This window comes from Artemia franciscana, chromosome 9, assembly GCF_032884065.1.
Source record: "Artemia franciscana chromosome 9, ASM3288406v1, whole genome shotgun sequence".
Lineage (NCBI taxonomy): Eukaryota > Metazoa > Arthropoda > Branchiopoda > Anostraca > Artemiidae > Artemia > Artemia franciscana.
This window is the reverse complement of record NC_088871.1, coordinates 29,406,990-29,434,730: the sequence shown is the minus strand read 5'-3', so window position 1 is coordinate 29,434,730 and position 27,741 is coordinate 29,406,990. Positions and strand designations below refer to the sequence as shown.

The window sequence follows — 27,741 nt, the reverse complement described above, 5'->3', positions numbered from 1 at the left end:
TTATTTATTTTTTAACGAATTATTATCTTGTAAAAGTCTGATTAATATTTGAACATGTCAGAAAAATTAAGTGGCTGTAAGCCTCTAGCATGTCTATACATAAATAAAAGGGTATAGAAATCTCTTAGTTCATTATATAGTTGACGTACTGATTCACGAGGTCCTTTCCCGCACAGCACTTGAATTGCTTGATACTGAAGTATGCTTATTGGGTCAACCACAGATGGAATGTTTTAAGCTATACTGAAGAGCATTAGAGAATGTAGATCACTGAAATATATTATGATCTGAGAATATGGTGCGTTATTTGATAATTTCAGTTTTATTAGGACACCCAAAACCAGCGAAAGTACCCTGGATTATTCCTATTGATTCCACAGTTCTGCGACGTTGTATATCTCCTTCTGAACCACTAATGCTCTTCATCAAGGGATAATAATGAGGTATACGCTAGAATATGACAACGTTTGCTGATTTATATAATATATTAAATAAAAAACTAGTTTTTTAAACTGAAAGTAAGGAGCGATATTAAAACTTAAAACGGACAGAAATTACTCCGTATATGAAATGGATTGTCCCCTCCGCAATCCCTCGCTCTTTACACTAAAGTTTTTAATCAAACAGTTCGTGGTAACGAACTGTAGTAGGGAGCGACCCGGCTCAATAGTAACCAAAACTCTAAAAAATGGAATTTTGATACCAATACCTACATCAAAAGAATCGCATTTTAATGCTGATTTTGAATATATAAGTTTCATCAAGTTTAGTCTTACCCATCAATAGTTACGAGCCTGAGAAAATTTGCGTTATTTTAGAAAATAGGGGGAAACGCCCCCTAGAAGTCATAGAATCTTGACGAAAATCACACCATCAGATTTAGCGTATCAGAGAACCCTACTGTAGAACTTTCAAGCTCCTATCTACAAAAATGTGGAATTTTGTATTTTTTGCCAGAAGGCAGATCACGGATGCGTGTTTATTTGTTTTTTTGTTTTCTTGTTTTTTTTTTTTTGTTTTTTTTTCCCAGGGTTGATCGTATCGACCCAGTTGTCCTAGAATGTTGCAAGAGGGCTCATTCTAACGGAAATGAAAAGTTCTAGTGCCCTTTTTAAGTGACCAAAAAATTGGAGGGCACCTAGGCCCCCTCCCACGCTAATTTTTTTCCCAAAGTCAACGGATCAAAATTCTGAGATAGCCATTTTATTCAGCGTAGTCGAAGAACCTTATAACTATGTCTTTGGGGACGACTTACTCCCCCACAGTCCCCGTGGGAGGGGCAACAAGTTACAAACTTTGACCAGTGCTTACATATAGCAATGGTTATTGGGAAGTGTAGAGGCGTTTTCAGGAGGATTTTTTTGGTTGGGGGAGGGGTTGAGAAGAGGGGAATATGCTGGGGGAACCTTCCATCGATATTTTGTCATGGGGGAAGAAAATCTCCATGAAGGGAGCGCAGGATTTACTAGCATTATTAAAAAAAAACAATGAAAAAATAAATATGAAAAAGTTCTTTCAGCTGGAAGTAAGGAGCAGCATTAAAACTTAAAACGAACAGAAATTATTACCCATTTGAGGGGCTCACCTCCTCCTAATACCTCGCTCTTTACGCTAAAGTATTTTTAGTAATTTCAACTATTTATTCTACGGCTTTTGTGATTCTGGGGTCATTCTTAATGAATTGGGACAAAATTTAAGCTTTAGTGTAAAGAGCGAGGATCTGACAAGGGGGCGAGCCCCCTCATATATGTAATAAAAATATGAGAATACAAAAGTTCTTTACGTAAGCTAATTTATAAGTTACGTAAATCTTTTACTAATAAAAATATTTGTAAAAAAATTAAAAATTCTAGTTGCCTTTTTAATTAACCAAAAAATTGGAGGGCAACTAGGCTTCCTCCCCCGCTCTTTTTTTCTCAAAATCATTTGATCAAAATTATGAGAAAGCCATTTAGCCAAAAAAAAAAAAAAAAAAATGCAAATTTTGTTTTAATAATTCCTCTGCGGAGAGCCAAAATCAAATCATGCATTGATTCAAAAACGTTCAGAAATTAAATAAAAAAAAAGGTTTTTTTTAACTGAAAGTAAGGAGCGACATTAAAACTTAAAACGACCAGAAATTACTTCGTATATGAAAGAGGCTGCTTCCTCATCAACGCCCCGCTCTTTACGCTAAAGTTTTTTACTGTTTTAAAAAGAAGAATTGAGAGAAAGAGTCAAACTTTAGCGTAAAGAGCGGGGCGTTGATGAGGAAGCAGCCTCTTTCATATACGAAGTAATTTCTGGTCGTTTTAAGTTTTAATGTCGCTCCTTACTTTCAGTTAAAAAAACTTGTTTTTTTTATTTAATTGTTTTAAAAAGTAGAATTGTGGCAAAGAATCAAATTTTAGCGTAAAGAGCAAGGGATTGCGGAGGAGACAACCCATTTCATATACGGAGTAATTTCTGTCCGTTTTAAGTTTTAATAACGCTCCTTACTTTCAGTTTAAAAAACTAGTTTTTTTATTTAATTTCTGAACGTTTTTGAATTAATGCATTTTTGATTTTGGCTCTCCGCATATTAATTAGTAAAATGAAATTTGCATATTAATTTTTTTTTTTGGCTAAACGGCTTTCTCTTAGTTTTGATCAGACGATTTTGAGAAATAAGGGGTGGGGAAGGAGGCCTAGTTGCCCTCCAATTTTTCGGTTACTTAAAAAGGCAAAATAACTTTTAATTTTTAACGAAAGTTTTTATTAGTAAAAGATATACGTAACTTAAGAATTAACTTACGTAACAAACTTTTATGCTCTTATATTTTTTATTATGTATATGAGGGGGTTTGTCCCCTCGTTAATACCTCGCCTTTTACACTAAATCTTAAGTTTTGTCCCAATTCTTTAAGAATGACCCCTGAATCAGAAAGGCCGTGGAATAAATAGTTGAAATTACTAAAAACACTTAGCATAAAGAGCAAGGTATTTATCTCCTCCTAGATACCTCGCTCTTTATGGTAAAGTATTTTTCGAACCCCTCATATGCGTAATAATCTCTGTTAGTTTTAAGTTTTAATGCTACTCTTTACTTTCAGTTGAAAAACTTTTTCGTGTTTATGTTTTCATTGTTTTTTTTTATAGTAATGCTAGAAAATCCCGCGCCCTTTTCATTGAATTTCTCTTCCCCCATGACATGTTCCTCCAAGAAAAGATCCTCCCACATAGCCTCCTCCCCTCAACCCCACCCCAAACCAAAAAAAATCCCCCTGAAAACGTCTGTACACTTCCCAATAACAATTACTGTATGTAAACACTGGACAAAGTTTGTAACTTGCAGCCCCTCCCCCAGGGACTGTGGGGGAGTGAGTCATTCCAAAGACGTAGTTAATGTGGTTTTCGACTATGCGGAACAAAATGGCTATCTCAAAATTTGGATCCGTTGACTTTGGGAAAAAAATGAGCGTGGGAGGGGGCCTAGGTGCCCTCCAATTTTTTGGTCACTTAAAAAGGGCACTAGAACTTTTCATTTCCGTTAGAATGAGCCCTCTTGCGAGATTCTAGGACCACTTGGTCGATACGATGACCCCTGGGAAAAAAAGTCTTCTGGCAAAAAATACGAAATTCCACATTTTTGTAGATAGGGGCTTGAAATTTTTGCTATAGGGTTCTCTTATACGCTGAACACGATGGTGTGCTTTTCGTTAAGATTTTATGACTTTTAGGGGGTGTTTCCCCCTATTTTCCAAAATAAGGCAAATTTTCTCAGGCTCGTAACTTTTGATGACAAAGATTAAATTTGATGAAACTTATATACCTAGAATCATCATGAAAATTTTATTATTTTGATGTATCTTTTATCATCAAAATTCCGTTTTTTAGAGTTTCGTTTACTATTGAGTCGGGTCGCTCCTTACTACAGTTCGTTACCAGGAACTATTTGATTCGCGAGATTAATAGAAAAATTATTGGGTTCAACTATGGTGAATAAAAATGAAATCAAGCGAAACTTAAGGGGGGTAAAACTATAAAAGTAATAAACTTTTGAAGATTAGTGATTTAAGTTTAGATGTTTTCTTTCATGTTTTATACAATTTTGGACCACTTTAGCAACGCTTTTACAAAAATTTCAAACATTTGAATTTATATTTCATTAAGTTTATGTCAACTTGTGTTCATTAATTCTGGAATACTTTTCGGCTTCAGGTTGAAGAATTGATATTTCAATATAGCCCCCAAAGAATATGTTTCTATTTTCTATTAACAGATATTTTCTAATAAAATAAAAGATCATTATAAAGGCTATAGTTTTGTTTCTCTTAATCACAGTGCGATATTTATGCACAGACGCTAATTGATTTTGAAAAACTAAGTCAGATTGTAAGAAGTACATCTTTTTTGGTATTTTCACTAAATGTCATAAAAAAATGAATTGTCTTACCTTAGATTTGAAAAATACCTTTTTTGTATCTTCATTAAAAAAAAATAAAGAAAGTTCTTCCCCTCCCCTACATTTTCGTGAATTTGGGCTTATGTTTATGCTGCACCCTTTATACTTTTTAACTGTGGCAATTCATGTTGTTTAATTATTTATCTTATTTACACAGTCCCTAACAATATAATTTTCGCAATAAAGTTTGTAGCAATATGAAAGGGCTCGATTTCCGACATTTAGTTATTATTTCGTATTTGAATTACTTTTCATAATTCTCTCTTCATTGCTATCGGATTGAAAAGTGTTGTGCGGTCCTAGGATAACTTATCCTATTATTCGAGTGACAATTGCTATAGGATACCGCTCTAGGTTAATACCTGTACCCTACAACTGTATGGAAGATTCAGATCCGGGACAACCCCCGATAACTACTCCTATACTTTGTAGAATTAAATACTTCTCGTGACTATCATAACTTGTAGTTTATAAAAGCTCTAAAATACTTTAGCGTGAAGAGCGAGGTATTGAGGAAGGGGCAAACCCCATCATTAACGGAACAATTTCTGTTCGTTTTAAGTTGTAATGTTGCTCCTTATTTACAGTTAAAATACTCGTTTTTTTTAAAATCACATCTTGAGAACCTATAAAACTAGCAAAAAAACAAGCGTCCCAGCTAAACAAGTAGCTGAAACAAAAAAGAGCACTAAAAGAAAAACAAGGACGCTGTCAAATTGAGATTGAAAAACAGACCCAAACTGTAAATAAGGGTACCAGCTATCAAAAAGTCAAGTTTCAAAAAGATAAAACAACGATGAGAAGTATCGAAGTAAACCCGCTTGGGAGCAGCTAGTAGTCGCTCCTTGCTTATAGCTATAGAGAATCCCATGGGTATTTCCTGTGTGTGATATATATAGCATTGTTGCCTCCTTATCTCTCTAAGTATTGCTGTGCACAAGATTGTTTTTCGTTTATAGACATATAAAATGTGTTTCTACTATAATTTTCTTCTTAACAGCTCCAACACTTGGAGGTCTTGGTTCTCTTGCAAAAACCACCGCTCCAACTTTGACGTCTTTTGCTGCTCCGATTACGACTGCAGCTGTTACTACTGCTACAACAGGTTTTAGTTTTGGAGGACCTACAGCAAAGGCTACAGCCCCTGCTGCTGGTTTTTCTCTTCCTAACCTTTCAACAGCACCCCCAGCGAGTGTTAGGTAAGTCGATAAAACTTGTAATGAAATATTCTATTTAATCAACAATATATATATTTTAAAAAATATCTTTTCGAAAAATTTTTCTTTTTGAAAAAATTGAAAAAATTTTGAAAGAAAATTCTTTTTGAAAAATATCTCAGGCCTACAGCTTAATAATGAAAACTAAGTAAAACCCCTCCTTGCTGCCTAGATATCGAAGAATAGGAGTAAGCCATGTATGATTTTGCTGACGAAATGTTAGACGAAAATTTGCTTCGTCTCAACTTTAGATGACAGGAGGAATCCTATATGCTACAACAAAGAAAATGCAACATCTTGTTCAAACAGGTTTTTGAAAATTTTCAGCTGGAAGGGGAGAGGTAATATTGTCAAAACAACGTAAAACAAAGCGATTTTATCATCATTATAGGAAAGTATTTTAATATAGTAAAAATTATGAGACTTTTTTGCTGGGGGGGGGGCTACTCCCTGCTTTGTGCGTACCTTCTTCTTAAAACCTGATATTGCTGTTTACAATTTTATCTTTTCTATAGATGCCATATAGTGCAAATATCATGAAAAGGCTAATTCTATGAGTGAATTAAATAAAAAAAACTAGTTTTTTTAACTGAAAGTAAGGAGCGACATTAAAACTTAAAACGAACAGAAATTACTCCGTATATGAAATGAGTTGTCCCCTCCGCAGTCCCACGCTCTTTACGCTAAAGTTTGACTCTTTGCCACAATTCTACTTTTTAAAACAATTAAAAACTTTAGCGTAAAGAGCGTGGGTCTGCGGAGGGGACAACCCATTTCATATACGGAGTAATTTCTGTTCGTTTTAAGTTTTAATGTCGCTCCTTACTTTCAGTTAAAAAAACTAGTTTTTTTTATTTAATTTCTGAACGTTTTTGAATTAATGCATGTTTGATTTTGGCTCTCCGCACATAAATTATTGAAATGAAATTAGTATATTAATTTTTTTTTTGGCTAAATGGCTTTCTCTTAGTTTTGATCAGACGATTTTGAGAAATAAGGGGTGGGGAAGGAGGCCTAGCTGCCCTCCAATTTTTCGATTACTTAAAAAGGCTACTAGAACTTTTAATATTCAACGAACGTTTTTATTAGTAAAAAATATACGTAACTTAAGAATTAACTTACGTAACAAACTTTTATATTCTTATATTTTTATTATGTGTACGAGGGGGTTTGTACCCTCGTTAATACCTTGCTCTTTACACTAAATCGTAAGTTTTGTCCCAATTCTTTAAGAATGACCCCTGAATCAAAAAGGCCGTAGAATAAATAGTTGAAATCACTAAAAATATTTTAGCGTAAAGAGCGAGGTATTTATCTCCTCCTAAATACCTCGCTCTTTATGCTAAAGTATTTTTAGAACCCCTCATATGCGTAATAATCTCTGTTCGTTTTAAATTTCAATGCTATTCCTTACTTTCATTTGAAAAAACGTTTTCATGTTTATTTTTTCATTGTTTTTTTTTATAGTAATGCTAGAAAATCCTGTGCCCTTTTCATTGAATTTTTCTTCCCCCATGACATATTCCTCAAAGGAAAGATCCTCCCACAAAGCCCGCTCCCATCAACCCCACCCCCCAAACCAAAAAATCCCCATGAAAACGTCTGTAAACATCCCAATAACCATTACTATATGTAAACACTGGTCAAAGTTTGTAACTTGCAGCACCTCCCTCAGGGATTTTGGGGGAGTAAGTCATTCCCAAAGACATAGTTATTGTGGTTTTCGACTATGCTGAACAAAATGGCTATCTTAAAATTTTAATCTGTTGACTTTTGGAAAAAAATGAGCATGGGAGGGGGCCTATTTGCCCTCCAATTTTTTTGGTCACTTAAAAATGGCACTAGAACTTTTCATTTCCGTTAGAATGAGCCCTCTCGCGACATTCTAGGACCACTTGGTCGATAAGATGACCCCTGGGAAAAAAAACAAAAAAAAAAACAAACAAACAAATAAACACGCACCCGTGATTTGTCTTCTGGCAAAAAATACAAAATTCCACATTTTTTAGATAGGAGCTTGAAATTTTTGCCATAGAGTTCTCTGATATACCGAATGCGATAGTGTGATTTTCGTTAAGATTCTATGACTTTTAGGGGATGTTTCCCCCTTTTTTCCAAAATAGGGCAAATTTTCTCAGGCTCGTAACTTTTGATGACAAAGACTAGATTAATTGAAACTTATATATTTAGAATCAGCGTAAAAATTCGATTCTTTTACTACAGTTTCTTACCACGAACTGTTTGAAAAGAAAATAATTCGGTATTTCGGGGCTTCTGACATTATTACTCCTCTGCGGAAGTTAGGCTCAAAACTGAAAAAGGATTATATTTTTTCTCTGGGCCCCTTCCACCTCTTAGTTCGTTTATTTTCCCGTTAGTTTTCACCTGTTTTCGCTTTATAGTTGTGTTATCTCTTAGCAGTTCTTTCGTTAGTTGAGTTATGGTTGTGGTATATATGTTTTATCGCTCGTATAGTTGTTATTTTCAAATTATACTCCATAATAGAGAGGCTCCGAACACCCAGCATTGTATATTAAGCTCTTAATTTGACGTTTTTTTTCTAACGTGATCAGATTCGTCCTGCGCCCTTTTCATTGAATTTTTTTCCCCATGGCATATTTCTCCAAGGAAAGATCCTCCCACATAGCCCCCTCCCTCAACCCTACCCCCAAAACCCAAAAAAAATCCCCCTGAAAACGTCTGTACACTTCCCAATAACCATTATTATATGTAAACACTGGTTGAAGTTTGTAACTTGCAGCCCCTCCCCCAGGGACTGTGGGGGAGTAAGTCATCCCCAAAAAACATAGTTATTATGATTTTCGACTATGCTAAACAAAATGGCTATCTCAAAATTTTGATCCGTTGACTTTGGGAAAAAAATGAGCGTGGGAGGGGGCCTAGATGCCCTCCAATTTTTTTGGTCACTTAAAAAGGGCACTAGAACTTTTCATTTCCGTTAGAATGAGCCCTCTTGCGACATTCTAGGACCACTTGGTCGATACGATGACCCCTGGGAAAAAAAAAAAAAAAAAAAAAAAAACAAACAAATAAACACGCACCCGTGATTTGTCTTCTGGCAAAAAATGCAAAATTCCACATTTTTGTAGATAGGAGCTTGAAACGTCTACAGTAGGGTTCTCTGATACGCTTAATCTGATGGTGTCATTTTCGTTAAGATCCTACGACTTTTAGGGGGTGTTTCCTCCTATTTTCCTAAATAAGGCAAATTCAGGCTCGTAACTTTTGATGGGTAAGACTAAACTTGATGAAACTTATATATTTAAATTCAGCATTAAAATGCGATTCTTTTGATGTAGCTATTGATATCAAAATTCAATTTCTTAGAGTTTTGGTTACTATTGAGCCGGATCGCTCCTTACTACAGTTCGTTACCACGAACTGTTTGATTACCGTTCATCATCTTGATATGGATATCTGTTTTTAGATAAAAAAAAAACTGTTGACTTCTCGCATCCAAGTTTCTTGGATAAAATCATTTGACAGCATGAAGCTGCTAATAACTCAGCCTATTGAGTAAAAAAGAAGCCTTGTTCTACGTCTAATGTTTTGCTAATAGAAAAAAGTATTTCTCGTTAAATGTCATTTACATATAAGAGGTCGAAGTAAAGGAAAAAATGTAATCGTGATAATGATAAAAATTGCGTCCCTACCGTCAATTGCGAAAGAGATACATAGAATGCTCCTTAATTAGTATGATAAGAGCAACTCTTTTTACGAAATCATCAAAAGGAACTAAATAACAAATTAACACAAACATCCCCTAAAAAGTCTAATAGCATATGTTTAGAGTGGGAAAATATATTCTTTGCGGAGATAGGAAAAAAACTGCTAATAGCGTTTCTTATTCCTCTGTGTCACAGTCTTGGAAGCAGTTCTTGGGGAGGTTATGGCGCAGGAAATTAGAAATAATGTTTTATCTGTAAAGAATTCTTCAGCAGGTTTTGACCAAATTTCTGCTAAAGTAATTAAACATATTCTTCCATCGATTATCACCCCAATTTACCATTTGATTGATAGGTCATTTCAACTAGGAGTATTTCCTCAACGTCTTAAACTTGCGCGTGTGATAGTTCTCTTTAAAGGAGGTGACCGTAAGGACCCTGGGAGCTACAGGCCGATCTCTCTTTTGTCAGTGTTCTCTAAGATATTTGAAAGGGCAATGCTCAAGCGTCTGGTGAGATTTCTTGAAGCTAATTTTTTTTTCATCAGCACCAGTTTGGGTTTCGCGCATAGAATTCTACAGAACATGCTTGTAATAGACTTCTTCAGTTTATACGACGATCTTTAAATTCTAATCTTATTCCTGCAGCCATTTTTCTTGATGTAAAGAAAGCTTTTGACAGCCTAACTCATAAGATTCTCATTGGTAAGTTTTATCATCGTGGTGTGCGTGGGAAAGCATTGTCTTGGTTCTTGTCATACCTAACTGACAGATCTATCGCCACGGACGTTACAGACGAAAAAGTTCGTCTGTAACCCCAAGGTTCTATTCTTGGGCCAACCCTCTTCCTCGTCTAAGTGAACGATCTCTACCGACTTTTTAACACGCGAATTAACAATTTTATTGTGGATTGTGTCATAAATCTTACTCTCAGAGTATGTTGGTGTTCACATCTGATAGTCGAGAAGAATTAATAGCATTTGCAGATGACGTTACTTTAGGTGCTGCAGCTCCGGATGAATCATCCCTTATTCTACAGCTTCATGCAATGACTGAGAAAATACTCGTTTGGTTTGCCATAAATCAACTAACTTTAAATGTAAAAATGTCCTACCTTCTTATTTTTTCTCGTAAAGGTGTGAGCTGCCCCACAATTACTGAGCTTCATACACCAAGAGGCTCCATAAGTCGTCCCCCGGATCGATATGTGCGATTCCTGGGAGCTCTTTTGGATGAAAATTTATCATTTAAGTGGCATGTTCATCCGAAAATTAAAGCGTTTATTTCCTTTCTCTATCCTCCATCTTATATACTCCTCTCTGATTTACCTTTATATATGTTACTGTTCGTCTGTGTTGGTGTCAACATTTCCCTCGGTACTTGATCCTATTCACCATCTTCATGAGAAAGCGGCAAGAATTCTCCAGTCGGCTACACACACTCCTCTTAACCTCCTCAAGATTAAAGATATTTATGTTTTATCTCTATCTTCGTTGGCATATCAATACTTCCAGGGAGATCTACCATGTTGTTTTTTGGGACTGTTCAAACTAGTAGGGGAAATAAATTTGTATATGGTTCGTAAGCGGGAGGATGTGATGATTCCAGCTAGTCCCTCGGCTCGTTCAGATTTCGGCCTGGCTGTGACTGTGGGGCGTGCTTGGAACTTGGTTCCCGCTGAGATCCGGCAGTCACGAACACTTGGCTCCTTTAAGAGAGGAATGAAAAGTGTCTTATTAAAGGCTTCTTATTAGATGTTTCTTATGTTTTTTTTTCTTTTTTGGGTTGTTGTTTTGTTGGTATTGTATCCTCGATGATGCAAAGAATTTTAATTTGTATTTTGTTGTCGGGTGATGTGAGGGTCGCTGTTTCGTGGGGACTGCCGGTGAGTCGATTTTTTCCTTATATATTTATATTTAGATGTTGGTTAGTATGTTTATGACTAGTTTTATGATTCTTTATTTATTGTATGCTGCTTCCCAAATAACGGGCCATTGAGCCTTTTGGGATATTGTTTTTGTTACTGTTATTTTATGAAAATAAATAGAACTTGAAATTGAACATACATATTTCTAAACATGATTTCTAACAGTAGGACTAAAAAATCACTGAAGTGGAAAAAGAAAGAGAGAAAGAAATCACTTGAAGCCAGGAAGATTATCATTCGTTTAAAGATTGCCAAAGGAGGGACAGTTTCGATTCAGCTCAGGCAGACTATTTTCAAGCATATGACAAATGGTCAAGTGGTTAGAACCTGATCTTGACGAGGGAGTGTAAGAGATTTTCGTACTGCTTGAGTTCAGAAGACGAGGATGAAATCAATCAGACACGAAAAATGTAATGCAACTTAGGACTTTGCGAAGATCACCGTGGAGTTGGAAAGTGAAACAGGAAAGAGCACATGGTGGCTCTAGATCGAGGAATAGATTGGCACTGAATGATTAGTATCATGTTGGAAATGTCTAGCCTTATCATACATCTTTGTAAGAGGCTTAAAAAAAAGGGAGAAACTACCATCCATGTAATCAGCAATAAGAAACCTATGATTTGATTTTTAATCTTTTAAAGACTTCTGATATGCAGCGTCATAGAAAAGCTGAAAACTCTAGAATGCGTAATTCCATCATAATAATAGCAAAAGTGTCATACTTTCAATCAACTATCAAAAGCGTAGAAAATGAAAACTGTCATGAAATGCATCTGATCAAATACGTAACCCTCAGGATTTTGAGGTACTTCTTTACACTTTTGGGTGATACAGAGTGGAACGCGACGGTCTCCAAACATAAATGTGGCGTCTCTAATGTTTGCACTGAGCGAATTTAGTTAATCTTCTTTTGTTAGTGTTATATGTCGAGCGCTACCTGTAGTTACTGCAAGAATTTTTTGTATTCCGATTTCTAACAGTTAAATATAAGGTGAATTCTCTCATTTTCGGCGCCCCCGTTTTGGAAGAATTGTCTAGTTTTGAGCCAACAATCTAGCTTCTACCTCTGCCTAGAAGTTCTTAGCCTTATTGGCTCATTAGTTTTTAATACAAACACACTGACTTGATCCCTTGATAGTAGCCAGGATTTGCAGATGCTGCTAATACGCTGTCAAAAATTACACATATGCTATTTTCTCAAGCCGAAACGTGTCCTTTAAAATTCTGCAACATGTCCAAGTAAGTTGATCCCATCTTTTCGGCTTGAAAGGAAATGGCTAACCTTAGTATAGCTATTCTTTTCTTTATTTCAGCGTCCCAACTTCAGACACAGGTCATCATAATTGATGTAAGTAAAAAAAAATATCAAAGGGTAAGCGGGATGTGCTGCTGTTGTGCCACTTAACGACAGGCATACTTAGGTTTCGGTTGATGCTATAATCCAAACTGCTTCCGGTTTTCTCTTTATCGGTGCATCTAGTTCAAAGAAATAGCTACTCAATTTGTGCTTTGTTAATGGTGACAATATTTTGTCGACTAGCCCTTCTCTTTCAAAACTGTCATATGATTCTCCAAAACCAGTTGTTTCAGTAGAGTTAGAAGTTTTTATCTTCTGGGAGTTACCTCATTGCTTCGCATCTCTAAAGTCCTGTGGCTCTCCGTCAATGTGCCTTTACCCTAGTAAATTTTGAACTCGAGTGTATAACATGTAATTCTCACTCGTCTAAAGACCCCAGTTTGTCAAGGCGTCACAGATAGTATATTATCCTCAATATTTTCTTCTGTATCTTATAGATTATTTTAACCCTGCTTATCAAGATTGAATCACTTTAGTGGCTAACCTCAGCTTTTTTGGTTTTACAATTATCTGAAAATACCTCAAAGCAATCAAATCATAATATAATACCTTCGCACTCAAATCATAAAATATGTGCATTTCATCTTCTTTTTTTAGCATCACAATCTCTTTTTTTTTGTTACTAGACCAACCGTATTCTGGGATGTTTTGTACTGTCACTTTTGTCTTTTCCCTTGTTTTCTGGGGGACGGATCAAAACTGTCAAAAATTGGAATTGGGATTATTTTGAATGAAAATTTTTTATTTAAAGAACGTAACAACGCTCATCGCCTAAAAGTTTCTTTTAGACGATTGTCGTTTCTTTTAGAAGTTTCTCAAGACGATGTTTATTGTCCCGTTTAAAGTATTTTTTCCGTGTTATGATTTAGGAATATGATATTCTTCCATCCTTAGTCTTAGATTCTCCAGAATAAAGATATTAAATTTATATCTACAGTCTTTTTTCAAGTCTATTGAAGTACGGGGATATCTTAGATACTTTTGAGCATTGGATCCTGAAATTGGATGCTGAAATGTGAAATTTCGATTGGATCCTTTTGTAATTTTTTCTTTACTAATAAATTGCCAGATTTGTTTCAAAGTCTGTTCAACTATACGTTTTCTTAATGAGATCACCCTGATTCTAGTTCTGGTAGTGAGCAAATTTATATTTGGCTTCCGTCAAAAAACAAAATTAGGTCTCTCAATTCCACAAAATGGCTCGATTGTTTTGAACGCATTGGATTCTGATTTTTTTTTCAAATTGTTAATGCTTCTAAAAAAAATTTTGAAAAATGTATTTTTTTCTTGTGTGTATTGTGATTACTAATTTTAATTAATTCTGCGCTAAATGCATCTTTGGCACTTGTACAATTTAATTATTATTTTGCTGGACCTTGGAGCAAATCAATGCCTTAACTTAATTGTTATGTCTGTTTATGTTAAGATAATTTTTATGTCGTAATTATTATGTCTTATGTCTAAAAACAAAAAAGAAACCGTTCAGAAAAGGTTTTAATCTATAATTTCGTATGGTCAAGCTATCTGAAAAACCCAGAACTCATTCTGAAAGCTAATAGAAATTTGATCCCATTCTAAATGATTTTTTTTATCATAATAGACAGTAGAGAAAAAAATAGGTTTTCATCAAGAAAAATTCCTATAAGTCTAACAGAATTACCGCTGTTCACATCAATCTCGCGATTATTACAACTACAACTTTGACAACTTTCCAATAACTATTCAGAGCCTTTAGGCACTTCTATAAGTCAAAACCTAATCTGGGGCATCCTTCTTTTCTTTTAATCCCTATGGGTCTTTTTAGTATGAAGTTTTACCATACTAGAATTGAACTTGGTTATTAATCGACCAGTCTTTTTAATCTTTAAGCAGATCTCTATTTTTGTCTTCAAGACAACGTTCCCTTGATTTATGAAGCTAAAAAAACAAATAAAATTTTTACTTGTGTATTAGCTAATCTTATTTCGCCGGACTGTTCGTCTCGATTTACAAGTTGCTTGTTGATTAAAAGCTACTTCTACCCTCTGGAATTTGTATACCCGCGTTAAAATACCGGTTTGGGTACATTTTCTTCAGTCGAGTCGGGTTTGAGCTTTTGTTCTAAAAGAGCCGCCTGAAAGATGGATTTCAGATTGCTAGTATTCTTGATAGACTAAAGTCAAACAACATGTAAAAAAGGTTAAAAATACAGTATTGGACCTTACAGTCCCTACCGGTGGTCCTGATCTTGCTTTCATGGCCCTTTTCCAGGATTTGCGATGGGGGACTGGGGTCATTCTGCGCTTTCGTACACCCTTCCTGTTTACTTTTCTAGATTTTTCCACGTACCATTTTAAATTGGGTCGACAATGCCTGAGCTTACAGAGTGGAGTTACAGAGATGGCGTGCCAGTGACCCCCGTCCCAAACCAAATAACCAGCGACATCCTTTTTTGTTAATTATATAGATCTTCTCCTTAAAAAAAAAAAAAAAAAAAAAAAAAAAAAAAAAAAAAAAAAAAAAAAAAAAACAGGAATCCCGGAGATTCTTAAAATAAAGTTTGAGTCTTTGATCGTGCTTTACACAGACTAAATTTCTTTCTGTTTCCAAATATTCTGGGGGTTGTTCTCAACTCATTTTAACATTTATTTTATAAAGAATGTTTAAACCGATTTGCGGTCATTTTCCTGCAACATAAAACGTACTGAATATTCTTTTAATACGACTCCAGTGGCCTCTTAGCTGCTCAATTGTGCTTTGTTAACGGTGACGTTACACTGAATAACTTTACTCTGGATTAGAAATTGTAAATTTTGACTCTCTTCTGTTTCTAAATTTCTGGGGTTTGTTCCCAACCCATTTTAACATTCATTTTATAAAGAATGGTTAAATTGATTTGCGGTCATTTTCCTACAACATAAAACATATTGAATATTCTTTTAGTACGACTGCTGTGGCCTCTTCCACAAGTGCTGCACCAGCTGTCCCTGCAGGAGCCCCAGCCCAGATGACTTACCGTCAGCTTGAAGATCAGATAAACAAATGGAATGTTGAACTAGAAGAGCAAGAGAGGATTTTTCTGAAACAAGCTGAGACGGTTGCTAGCTGGGATAGAATGGTTTTGCTCAATGGAGATAGTGTTAGTATAATCTAAAGTAGTTCGAATATAAATATATATGTGTGTGTCTGTGTGAAAATTTGATTCAAAATCTGATTCTTTCGGGTAGTCTAGTTTAACGGAAAATGTTCTATCTACCCCCTAAATATAGGGATAGATTCCCCTAAATATAAAAATTACTTAAAACTATGTAATAAAATATTTAGGTGCCAAGATCGTGCCAAGAATTACAGTAGCCGAAGAAAAAGAAAACATACTATGGACATCTAAAAGCTCTTTACATTATACAACTGTAAATTATTGGATTAGGACAAAAATGAACATTTGGCACCCAATGAATCCTATAAATTTATTGCATTTTACTAGTAAATTGAGACAGTTGGAGCAGAATATGAATATATAAAAAGTTAATATAAATTAATAAGTCTGTTGAAATACGCAGATGTTCGTGAAAAAAAAGAAGCTGTCTAAGATTAGAGATTTTTCAGGTTATCAAGCTTAGCAGCGAAATTGAAAATGCGCGCCATGACCAACAAAGGCTGGAAAGTGAATTGGATTTTGTAAGGAGCCAAGAGAGAGACCTTGAAGATATAATTAGTTCGCTAGAAAGTGCCGTTGAAGGGATACAAATTACTGCGGAACCAGAAAGAGAGAGGACGTAAGTTTTATGTATATTTTTTGTTTATTCAGGACAGTTAAGATTGTGACGATTGGGTTATCTTTGCTTTTAAACTTGTTACTATGCTTGTAGCCAGAACAAGTCTATAGGCACTTGGTAAATATCTCTTCTAAGATGTCGTCGAAACCAAAATATCTCTTTCTAGGCTGGTCGGTCCAAACTCTGAAATGAAAGACCTGTCTAACGATTTGCTGCTTGTTGTAAACTGCAAAAGGCACTATGTAAAATGAAAGAAATTCTTAATGCTTCCAAGCTCTGATACAACTGTTTAAATTGTATAAATAGAGAGTAATGTGATGTTCAGTTTTAACTTAGGGCTAGTGATTAGGGCTTAGTATGAGTAAGGGTGACAACCCCAATGTCTTCTCAAGACCAGAACATAATATGCATTTTACTGAAAACAAAATACATTTTAAAATTTTTCACTTTTTTACTTTAATGAATAAAAAAAAGTTTTAAACTTTATAGAATGAACATCTGTATGTGTATATTAAACTGACAATCTACGGTCATTTGCTTTTTTTTTCTTTTTTTTCTGTAAAGTTCTAATGATGATCTCGTTTCGAGAAGGCAGGGTGTTTGTCAGCCCTACTCATATTAATTTTTGCTCGCTTTGAGCTTGACTCGGTCGTTTATTGTAATTTCTGTTCGTTTTGAGTTTCATTTATTTATTGATGGTTATTTGTAGTAGTTTTATGATTGGAAGGTTATTTGAATTCATTTCTGCTCATTTTTGGCGTAATGGAGCTCTTTACCTTTCTTTGAAAAACTTGTTTTGTGGAAAAAGTATCTTTTAAGAGAATTTTTAATACAAATTGGAAAATAATTTACAAGGTTTTCATATTTTTGGGGCGTAACAACTGCTGTTAACCCCTTTTTTGTCCTATCAATGTCGAACCGATACCCCATTGACGCGCTAATGTAATCGTTTTTTTAACTGATTTTTTTGTGATGACTGAAAGGGTAAATTTTGGCTTCTAAAAGTCCTTTTGAGGGTAATATTTGATACTAGCTGATAAGAAAAAAAAAATTTGAAATAAATCAGGTGCATAAACCAGAGATATGGTTATTGCACTACAAGTAGTTTCCCAGAGCTCTTAGTTGTGGCCAATGATATAACTTAGTTAATAGAATTGAAATCTATATCTTTTTATGCTAAATATCATTAAAGTCAACCGAAATATTGCAATATTTTATTTCCGAGTGGGTAAGAACTCAAACAACTATTACATTAATATAATAATTTATTATCAAAAATTATACATAGCTTGCGGTCTATTAAGTGTCACTAGTACCCAATTTTAGTTTATAGAGAAGGAATCCTGCTGCTTTATTAGTTTATTCATCACTGCCGTATAACATTTGACGCCAGTAAAATAAATTTGTTTAGTTTTTCGTGCATATCTTTAATTATCAAATTCAGAGGCAAAAGAGGGGAGGTTAGATTCAAGTTTTATGTTAGAAAGGTGACATATTGACTTAAACTTTGTAAATCTAACAGTCGTCATCATGGGGAAGAAGAGGAAAACAAACTATTATAATAATAATAATAAAACAAATTATAATAAGAAACTACATGTCGCTTGTGCTCTGTTAAGGAGCTGTGGCAGCCAATATTAATGTATAAAGAATATATACTGCTGCTATTAGACGTCGCTGCATTTGACGTTAGTAATATGAATATTGTTACTTTCCTGTGTCCGAAGAATCCTTAAAATAACAGAATATGACGACTTCAATTGCTTAATTATGTTTATTCAAATTCAAGGAAAAAAAGGGGGAAAGGGCAATTTAAGTTTTACATTGGAAAGGTAAAGTCTCGCCCTAAGCTTTGCAAATGTAACATTCTTCATCATGGGAAAAAAAGAAAACGAATTATTGTAATAATAATAAAATAAATTATGATAAAGAACTGTGCGTAGATTGTAGTCTGTTTAGTATTTTTGGCAGCCAATATAAATGCATTAAGAAGATATACTGCTGCTTTATTATTTTACTCATCACTGCTGTATAGCATTTGTCGCCAGTGAAATTAATTTGGCTATTTTTCAATGATAATAATACGTGGAATAACATTATTTTTTACACTAAATACAAATATGTGTTGAAATTTCTAGCTTTCATGGATTTCAGTAAGGATTTTGAAGTTATCAGGTCTAAAGCAATTCCACACGCAAAATCTTTAATAAATTTTCCACAAAACTCTGAATCGGACTGTATGAGTTACATTGGAAAAGCTTTCGTTGACAATCAGTTGCCTAAAACCTAAGCTTAAAACCCAAATATTTCAACTTCCTTTTCGAATTTAATGAACAAAAAAGATTTTTTTTTCTAAGTTTCATTACAAATGCTCGATTTTCAGATATCAGATGGCTGAAGATATTGATGCACAACTGAAAAGGATGTCAGAGGATTTGAAAGAAATTATTGAACAGATTAACTCAGTTAACAAACAGCAAGACCCTAATGACCCGGTAAGCCTGCCATTTGTTGCTTAGTTTTCTTCATAACTAAAATAAATAAAAAGAAATTGAACCTAACAATAACCAAAATGAAATGAAAAACAATGAGGCAAACATAGTAGCTCCCACATTCTTCAAATACTAAATTTTCAAGCTTGAAAGCTACAAAAGTTGACATCATCTTAGAGGAAGGTGGCGTGGGGCTTTTTTCTGCTGACCTCATAAAGTTTATTCTTAGTAGTCTTGTCGCAATAGACTAAGCATCAATTCTATATAAAAAAACAAGGTCGTGACTTTTGCTGTTTATTAGTTTAAAAATCAGTGAAGTGGAGCTACATTATGGCGTGAAACATTAATTAAAATTTAAGCAACCTATTATAAATTGCTCACGCTGCTGTACGCTTTAATTCACTGAATTTTGATGTTCTTTTATTGCATATTTTTAGTTTTATCTCCAGCTTACACAATATCATATGTAAGTCTATAGCTATGATCCTAATTGATAATAATACACTTGTAATAAACAATAAATCCTGGTTCTATGGAATTTAACAAGGTAATAAAAAAAATTCAATCAATATCTGAAAGTCTAACATTATATTTTCTAATGGTGGTTTCGCCTAAATTCAGTGGTTTTGTCTTGTTTTTTTTTCGGTGGTGCCGATTGTTAATTGTTAAAAGGTAGTAAGCCTTTAATATCTGTGGATTTTATGCAATGTGGACCTCAGGCTGGATTGATGAATGTGACATCACGTTTGGGACGATGGGTATTGTTCGGGCCAAAATGGTGCTTTTGCTTTTTGTTGAGCCAGACCCTAGAATGTAGAAGCTGAAATGGAGTTGTAGAGCTTATGACAGGGAGGACAATCTGAAATTGCTCTTCTAATCCTTCGTTTCTTTGAGCCATGATTCTGCTTTGAAGTGGACAGCTCTGTTCAAATTGGCAAAACGTGCAAATTGAATTAGTCCTTTGCATCATTGCCAAAATATTTTTCTATTATACTAAATAGAAAATTCATAGATATACAACAAACAATTTCCACAGATCCAAAAGTTTTACCATCTGCTCTTTGAATAGAATTTATGTTTCTCATTTCACTTCCTTCATTTAGGACTGGGGCAAAGATTTGATGCCATATGCGCCTTCGATATGTTGATAGCCCTCAGTTCTATAAAAATTGTTTATAGAACTGAGCTTAGTCACATTTGGCGCAAAAACAGGCTAGTTCCAGATTCCGTGTGAAAAGAAGCTAAAGGGACTAAGCTGACCCTGGCCTTTCTATCCTCCTTCTCTCTGTTGAATTCTTGGAAGAAAGGTGTGCGTGTTGCATTTTGTTTGAAACGGAATAACATAAGCATTTTTAACCTGTATTATTGGGTCACGAGGTGGGCTTGGGACCCATCCTGCCGGTTTTCCCACTGCCACCTTTTTTTGGAAATCAGGCATGTCTCGCCGTTTTTTCTTCTTTTTTTTACAGAATTACGCAAGTATTTCCGATCTGTATGAGTTGTTTTAATTAGTATAACCAGAGAACCAAAGTTAGCCGACAATATTTCTATTCCCCCATTCCTGCCGCCATCAACATTCACCAAAAGGCTAGGAATTTGGTCCCTTCTTTGAACCAGAGTCACAAAACTATTTTAATCAGCATTATTGAAGACATAAAGCTGATCTGTGGCCCTTCCTTTCCCACCCTGTTAAAGATTTTCGGACTTTATGACTGGAGGGCTAAGGTAGGGCTAGGACCCCTCCAACACTCCTCCATCCTATCTCCAACTTCTTAACAGATAGGTATGTTCTGTATTGTTTAAATTGAAAATGTCAAATTATCTTAAACTAGTATGATTTGAGTTACAGAATGTGTCCCCGGTCCTCCAGATACCTCAGCCCGCTTTTTAGCAGAAATCCAACTTGATTTTAATTCAAAAATCAGCATACTTCGTTGGAGTGGAATCATATACGAATTGTCAATTTGTGACTAGAAGCACTTCGTTTTTGATCAGAGGCCCGAGGGCCCATGAACCTGCAACAACAACCCCGTCCCACTATCTAATTTTTAGCAGTAAGGTTAGATTTTTTTTTGCCTAGTAGCTTCAAATATATTGCTTCTTGGAAAATCGGACATTAGGGTGGTGGTTTTCAGAGGTACACCCTACTTCTTTAAGTTTTGAACTAAAGCACTCACATCCATTTGAAACATATTAGGGCAAATTGGGCTAAGGTGACCCATACCTTCTGTACTAATGTATCCGGATTCTCTGTAAATGTGTTAAGAAGTTACCTGCAACCAAGGAGACTAAAAACATGAAATTTTAGAACGTTGGTCTTTACAGTCCTTGCGTAAGTTTCATTTTGGGTGATTTCTCTTTTATCAGGGAGAATGACTTCTAAGCAGGATTACAAATAATGATCAAAGGCAACGAAGTTATTTCACAGTTATTGTTACAGTGTGTATGTGGCAATCACTTGGCGATAGGAATCAAATTGTTCTTTCCATGAAACAGATTGGCAATAAATTACGCATTAGGTTTTGATGCAAAGTAGCGTAGCCTTAGTCATCTATGACACATAGCCTTAGTCATCTATGACACATACTTCATATAAAGATTGGGTTGGTTGTATGTTTTGAGGCAATGTAACATAGCATCAGCTTATATAAGTGATGCATTTTGAATTTAACAACATTGTTTTGATGTCAGGAAATAAGAAATAATAGTGAAGGAACATGTCAGCTTTTTTTTAAACATTTGTTATGACGTTACTCTTTTTTAAGCGTTATGGGGGTTGACGGCTAGGGGCATATAATCGGTATAATCGGGACCGCAAGACCCTCGTCGACGAAATCAACCAAAAATCGCAGCAACGCTTCGTGTTCCCGAAGGAGTGTAAGTTCTGGTTGTGTTGATTATGCATAGTGCCATGCTTATTCCGTCCCCCCGTCATGGAAAATTCACCCAATATGCAAAATTGAGCAGCCACAGAAAAGCTGTAACAGATAAAAATAAAGGAGAAACGAAGAAATTTTGATTTTTCCATCTATATTCCAAAATAAACGCAGAATATTTCGTGTAGAATGTCTGATAGTATTTAATTTTAATTCTTTTTCCGTGTTTCTGGGGGGTTGAATTATCATATCACGTTAAGATAAAGTTTAACATTGGAGTTGTGGGGTGATATCATCCCCCTAAGGTAAACTTATTAGACATTTCGAAGTTCCTGAACAAAATAGATATCTCAAAATTTGAATAAATATCATAGGGATTAGAGATGGGTGGGATAGTAGAAAAAGAACTGAGGAGGAGAAGGACCTCCGGTAGCATTTGACCTTTAAAAAGGGCACAAGATTTTTCAACTTTTATTCGAATGGTCCCCTTCCCAAGGTTCTAAAATAGCCCCTTGCAGTTGTAGTGGGTGGGAAGAGATGTTGATCTTTTTTTGGACTACATTTTGAAGAGAAAATGTTTTTATTCTGCATTAGGGTCTCCTTTGCCCAAAATTTGATATAAGTTTCAGGTCAGAAGGGACCAATGCCTTGAATAATTTTTGTACATCAGTCCCCTTGGCCCAAGGAATTGTGGCTATAAGTTTTAAAATGATCATATCAAAGTTTCGTGGCTCATCTTTTTGACCAAGAAAATATTTCCTGGAAGTTTCACGACACTGGACTACCAAATCACACATTGCCGCCTTCCTTCCACTATAAAATATATTTGCAAATAATTGGCAGTTTGCATATTTTCCCTTATCCCAGGGGCTTTGGGGGTTGTGTCATCTTTGGATGCACATTTATTAACATTTTCAACTATTCTGAACAAAATGAGTACCTCAATATGTTGGGCAGATGTCCTAAGGGGTTACAAAAGGACCAGATATCAATAAAAAGGTTCTAGGAAGGGGGCTGCTCTCCAATCACTTACTTTTAAAAAAGGCTCTAAAACTCTCAATATCCGATTGATTGAGTATCCTCCATGGTTTCTACAAACACAGAGGGAAGCCCTCCTCATATACGAAATAAATTCTGCTCGTTTTAGAGTTTAGTATTACTCTTTACTTTGATAATAAAGGGCGCAGACCATGAATATTTCCGGAAATCGAGAGGGAATAAATATCAATTCTACTTCCGTTTCCCCTTGCCTAGAACTGATTGTATATTTATCCGTGGACTTAATGAGAGTTAGGATGTTTCGTAATTAAAATACTTTCTTAGGAGTATCTGCCTCCCCCTTTCCGCCGCCTACAAACTAACCCACTACCCCTCCTTCATAATAGATGATGCGCACTTACACAGGATTGCACATAATTTTATGAAATATGAAGTAAATTAGTTGAGTTAAATGAAGCTTTAAAATAAATATTAGAAACATTTTTCTGCACTAAGAAAGGCTGTATCACCCAGCAGCACCCTTATTCAGGCTTAGTTTAAATGAAGACAGATGAGAAATTAATCCCCCCCCCTCCCGTATCTGAAAGTTCATGGAGATTTAGACAACTTGGGTATTTAAAATGAGCTTTCTTATACATCTGGCACACAGACGCACCCCTCCCCGCCTACATAATAGACCACTGCCTCTCCTTCATAATAGCTAATGTAGAATTATTCACTTTTGTTCGTTATTTTTATTTTGTCTTAATTTCCCTTCGGTTGCTCAATTTTACATTTGAGGAGAATTTTTCAAGATGGAATTGTTGGGAGAGTTTTCTGGTGAAGCGGACAAGTCGCAAACCCCTCCCCCTCCTCCGAAGGGTTGGCAAAAACGATTTTGCATATATTTTTCTGCTGTGAGAATGAGTTGTTTATTTAAAAATCCGGACAAACGGATAAGATTTAGATAAAGAAAAAAGAAAAAAGTTCGAAATGAGAATTGAAAAAAAAAATTATGCTAGAGTGGGATTGGCGCCTACTGTCTCCTGTAATAGGATATAATTATCTATTTGCTTGAATTGCCATAGATGACAAATTAAAACGAAACTAAACTGCATCCAATTTAATACTGGTTGAAACTTATACACGAATCCGCCCGAATTACAGAATCTTACTCTTAGTTTTGCTTTGAAAACTACAATAATTTTAGAAAATATCGAATGGTTAACTCGGAAACGGATCAAGTAAGGTAAGTAAGGGAAGGAATTAGGAGATGTAACCTTCTCTTCTGTCTAAAATTTCATGTTTTGCGCTTTTTCCCTTTGTGTTTTATATAATCCATCTAAATTGCATTTTTGTGACAGAGTTGTGCCCCCCACCTGAAAAAAGTAACCCTGGAGAAAATTTCCTGTGCATATGTATGATAAAGCGTGCACAAGAGGGTCCTTCTCCCTCCTGTCTTTTTTATGTTAGTATTACCACAGTGCCCCCTACGGTTTGCAGTATTTCGCGTGTAATTGTCTTTTTTTTTTATTTATCCGTTACCCCAATAACCCTCCCCTCTGCCAAATGGGGGCCTCAAAAATGTATTACTGCGTAAAAGCGTAACACAGATACTAGTTAAAATACATGTTTGGTTGCAGCAGAATTTCCAAAGCTTGATGCAACAAGGGATATCAATTGGGGGAGGCATTCCACCTCCTAGATTTGAAAAATTCATCTATATTTCCTTGAAAAAAAAAGAAGAAAAGAAATCGTCCCTTTCCCTAGGATTTTAAAAATGCATTTTACCCCCTATCCCACCCTAAAATTTTCCTGAATTAACTCCACTAGCAACAAGATGTGGTTGCGCTGTTAATAATGTTTAGAAAACGAAAAGGCAACTGATTTTAGTATCAGGAAATGAAATCTGGACTTCAGAGTGCAATGTAAAAAAAGATTCTAGAATTAGGTATTTTCTTTTTTTTAGTATTGATCAATGTTACGCTTTTTTGTCACCATTAGAATTACGCATCAATCAAGTACTGTAAAGCACTTTCAAAGTAGGATTCTAATGCTAACGTGTAAGTACTGATTTTCTGAAAAACAACAAAATAAAACCGAAACAGGTCGTCTGTTTGTATCTAAGCTGTTTTCTTTTATACCTGTATTCTAAAAAGGAAAAACAGAAAAAGGTTATTTATGTTTTTTTTGGCTATTTTAATCTGCTTCTGTGTAGCTCGAGTTATGCTGGCGCTTAATGCTGACAATGTTTGAGAATCAATTTATCATTGAGAACCATTTTGATGTAACCTGAAAAAGCTTCGGCAAATCCATTTATTTTGTGCAACATTTGTATCTGGGACTCTCAAAACATCTGTGTAAACTATGTCTAGTAGAGTATACCTTCCACTAGTCGCCAGTAGCCTCTGCCGTGCTCCCCAAAAAGAAGCCCGTCAAAACACCTAGGATGAATAGGGATAGGACACAACCTTGCGTAATTCCTGACTCCACACTGCACGAACTACTAAACTCCCTTCCTAACTTAATAGCAGCCCAATTATCCTCATGCACAGCATTATCTACTTTAATGCACTTATCTAGTAGTAACTGAACCCTCATGTAACTCAACCCCCGTTTCATTGAAATGTCGTGCAACTTAACCCCCCATTTATTTCAACCCTCATTCAACTCAACCCCCACTTAACTAAACCTCTCTGACTCAACTCCCATTCAAATCAACTGCATTCAGTCCCTCCTCAAATCAACAATATAACTACAAAACATAATTCAGCCCATTTTGTCGAAGGTGACAAAAGTGGACTTGAATGAAGTGGTCTAATGAACGATGGTTCAATTAAACAGGGTAGAGTTGCACATTGGTCCAATTAAACGGAAGTTCAGTTGCACAAGGGTTTATTTAAATGGGGTTGAGTTGCACCTAGAGTCAGACGCGCGAGGGTTCATATACACGCACGTATAACATACTATGCATAACAGCAGTACACTTTCATCTTTCTTTGCTCTTTAATAGCATTTGAATATGACGTATTCACATGAAAAATGGCCCTTCTATCCTTCCTCTCCTTTTCAACTTCATGGAAGAAAGGTATGCGTGTTGCATTTTGTACAGTTGAAAAGAGAATTCAGTTAAATAGGGTTGAGTTGCACGTTGGTCTAGTGAAAAGGGGTTCAGTTGCATATGGGGTCAGAGGAACGAGTGTTCAGTTTAATGGGATGGAGTTGCACGGGGTTCAGTTGTACAGGGGGTCAGACACACGAGAGTTCAGTTACAAGCACACCCCTTTTATACAATGTATAACGACATTGTAACACCATCATGTTTTTTGCTCTTTAAATGTATTTGAATGTGACGCCATTCAAGTGAAAAATGTTTTTTTCGAAATTAAGCCTCTAAAGTAAAGTCAACCGAAGGGTGCCGGTCCTGCCCATGACCCACCAAAATGTTGCGAATGCTCCACCAATGGAACCTGTGCCTCACGTTTCAGGCGTTCACGGGTCTCACGGAATCACAGGTCTAAGCGCACAGAGTGTAGTGAAAGGGCCCTTAAAAAATTTAGCAGTCCACCATAAAATTTTTAAGAATATGAACCTCGACCAACACATTCTTTGAAAACAAAAATCGTGTCTCGACTTGGGGACTGTTTCTACCGTAAGAGCATAGTACGTGATTCCCTTGAGTGTAGATAGTATTCTAAAAGTTGTCGCAACCCTAAGGGATAACCCCACTCTTGGGAAAGGAGTGTCGACCAAAAAACTCGAACCTCCTTTGACAAAAAATGAAAGATGGATTTTATCCTGTCGTCTACTAGTTTATTTAACAATGCCTCGTGGTGATTTCCGATTTATAAGAGCTTTCTTTTAACATTTTTCATTCATTGATTCTAATCAACTTGCCTTTTTTAACCTTTTTTCCATAATTAAATTTTATTTCGAGTTTTCCATCCTTGTCTTGTTATGACTTTGTTTTTATAAGTTTGATTCTTTACCCGTTTTTTGTTCTTGATACTTCTCGTATCTTCTCTTCGTCTTCCGATTTTTAAGCATCTCATAAGTGGATGCTCTTAATGAATTGAGTAACATATTTCCAGCTAAGAAATCGTAGTTGTTGAGCCACCGTCTTGCGTTGAAAAGAACAATCTAGTTTAAACGTTTTATAGCTAAGCTACTATGTTCTTTATACAAAATTCCAGGTTTTCTTTTGCATGAAAAAGCTTTCTTAAGAGTATTTTTTCAATCAGTCTTCTCCTGACATGTTGGGACTTAAACTTCGAAGTTTTTTTCCTTGCTAAAATGTATGTCAAAATGATTACTTAGTATATACCAACAGTGTAATTTTTTCAGATTGTTCAAATTAGCAAGATTTTAAACACTCATATAGACCTCTTGAACTACGTGGATCGGAGCGCTACTGAATTGAAGAACAAAGCTGATCAGCTAGGAAGAACGGCAGAGACTTCAAGAAGGGATCAAACTCGATTCTTTGGTGCTCTTTAAATTTTCTTTCTTTTTTCTTTTTTTTTCTTCTTCTTTCTTATTGAATAAAAGTAACCATAAGGTTTCTGCTCTTGTCAAATGATTCGAATTCTCTTCATCCTTCTAATGGCGACTCAATATGATTTTTGTATCGCTTCAAACGACCGGAACCAAAAGTCACTGTTTCTGTTTTTCAAAGTTCTAAGCATACCACGAAAAAAAGAAAAATTATATGGTTGCGATTTTTCAAAATATTGAACCTTTGAATTTCCCTAGGTTTACTGGTTTTCAGACTAGTGTTGTTTCACCACAATTATTGAGATTTTCCGACGAATTCTTTAAGTTTACATTCGCCACCGGGTTGCTATGTCCAAAGTTACCCCATGCTCGTCCAGTTTTACCCCTTGAGCTGAGTAAACTCGGACATCCGAGACGAATCCATCTTAAATAGATATCCCCCCCCAGGCTTCTAAAAAACTAGAACAGCTACAGTTCACTTCAACTGAGCTTTCTCTTAGCGTTATAGAAAAGCAAAAAAGAACGTTTTGATGAACA

The 27,741-nt window shown here is 35.5% G+C and overlaps 1 protein-coding gene across 2 annotated transcripts in view; it reads left to right on the top strand.

The window, feature by feature from the left end:
• Positions 1-27,271, top strand: part of LOC136031247 (nuclear pore glycoprotein p62-like) — a 71,436-nt gene extending 44,165 nt beyond the window's left edge. For both annotated transcript variants that reach the window (XM_065710655.1, XM_065710656.1), the window contains exons 6-10: positions 5,424-5,622; positions 15,532-15,727; positions 16,195-16,364; positions 18,748-18,859; positions 27,055-27,271. In XM_065710655.1, the coding sequence (XP_065566727.1) occupies positions 5,424-5,622; positions 15,532-15,727; positions 16,195-16,364; positions 18,748-18,859; positions 27,055-27,207 (830 nt within the window). In that variant the 3' untranslated portion in view covers positions 27,208-27,271. The remainder of the gene's footprint in view (positions 1-5,423; positions 5,623-15,531; positions 15,728-16,194; positions 16,365-18,747; positions 18,860-27,054) is intronic.
• Positions 27,272-27,741: the final 470 nt, after the last annotated feature.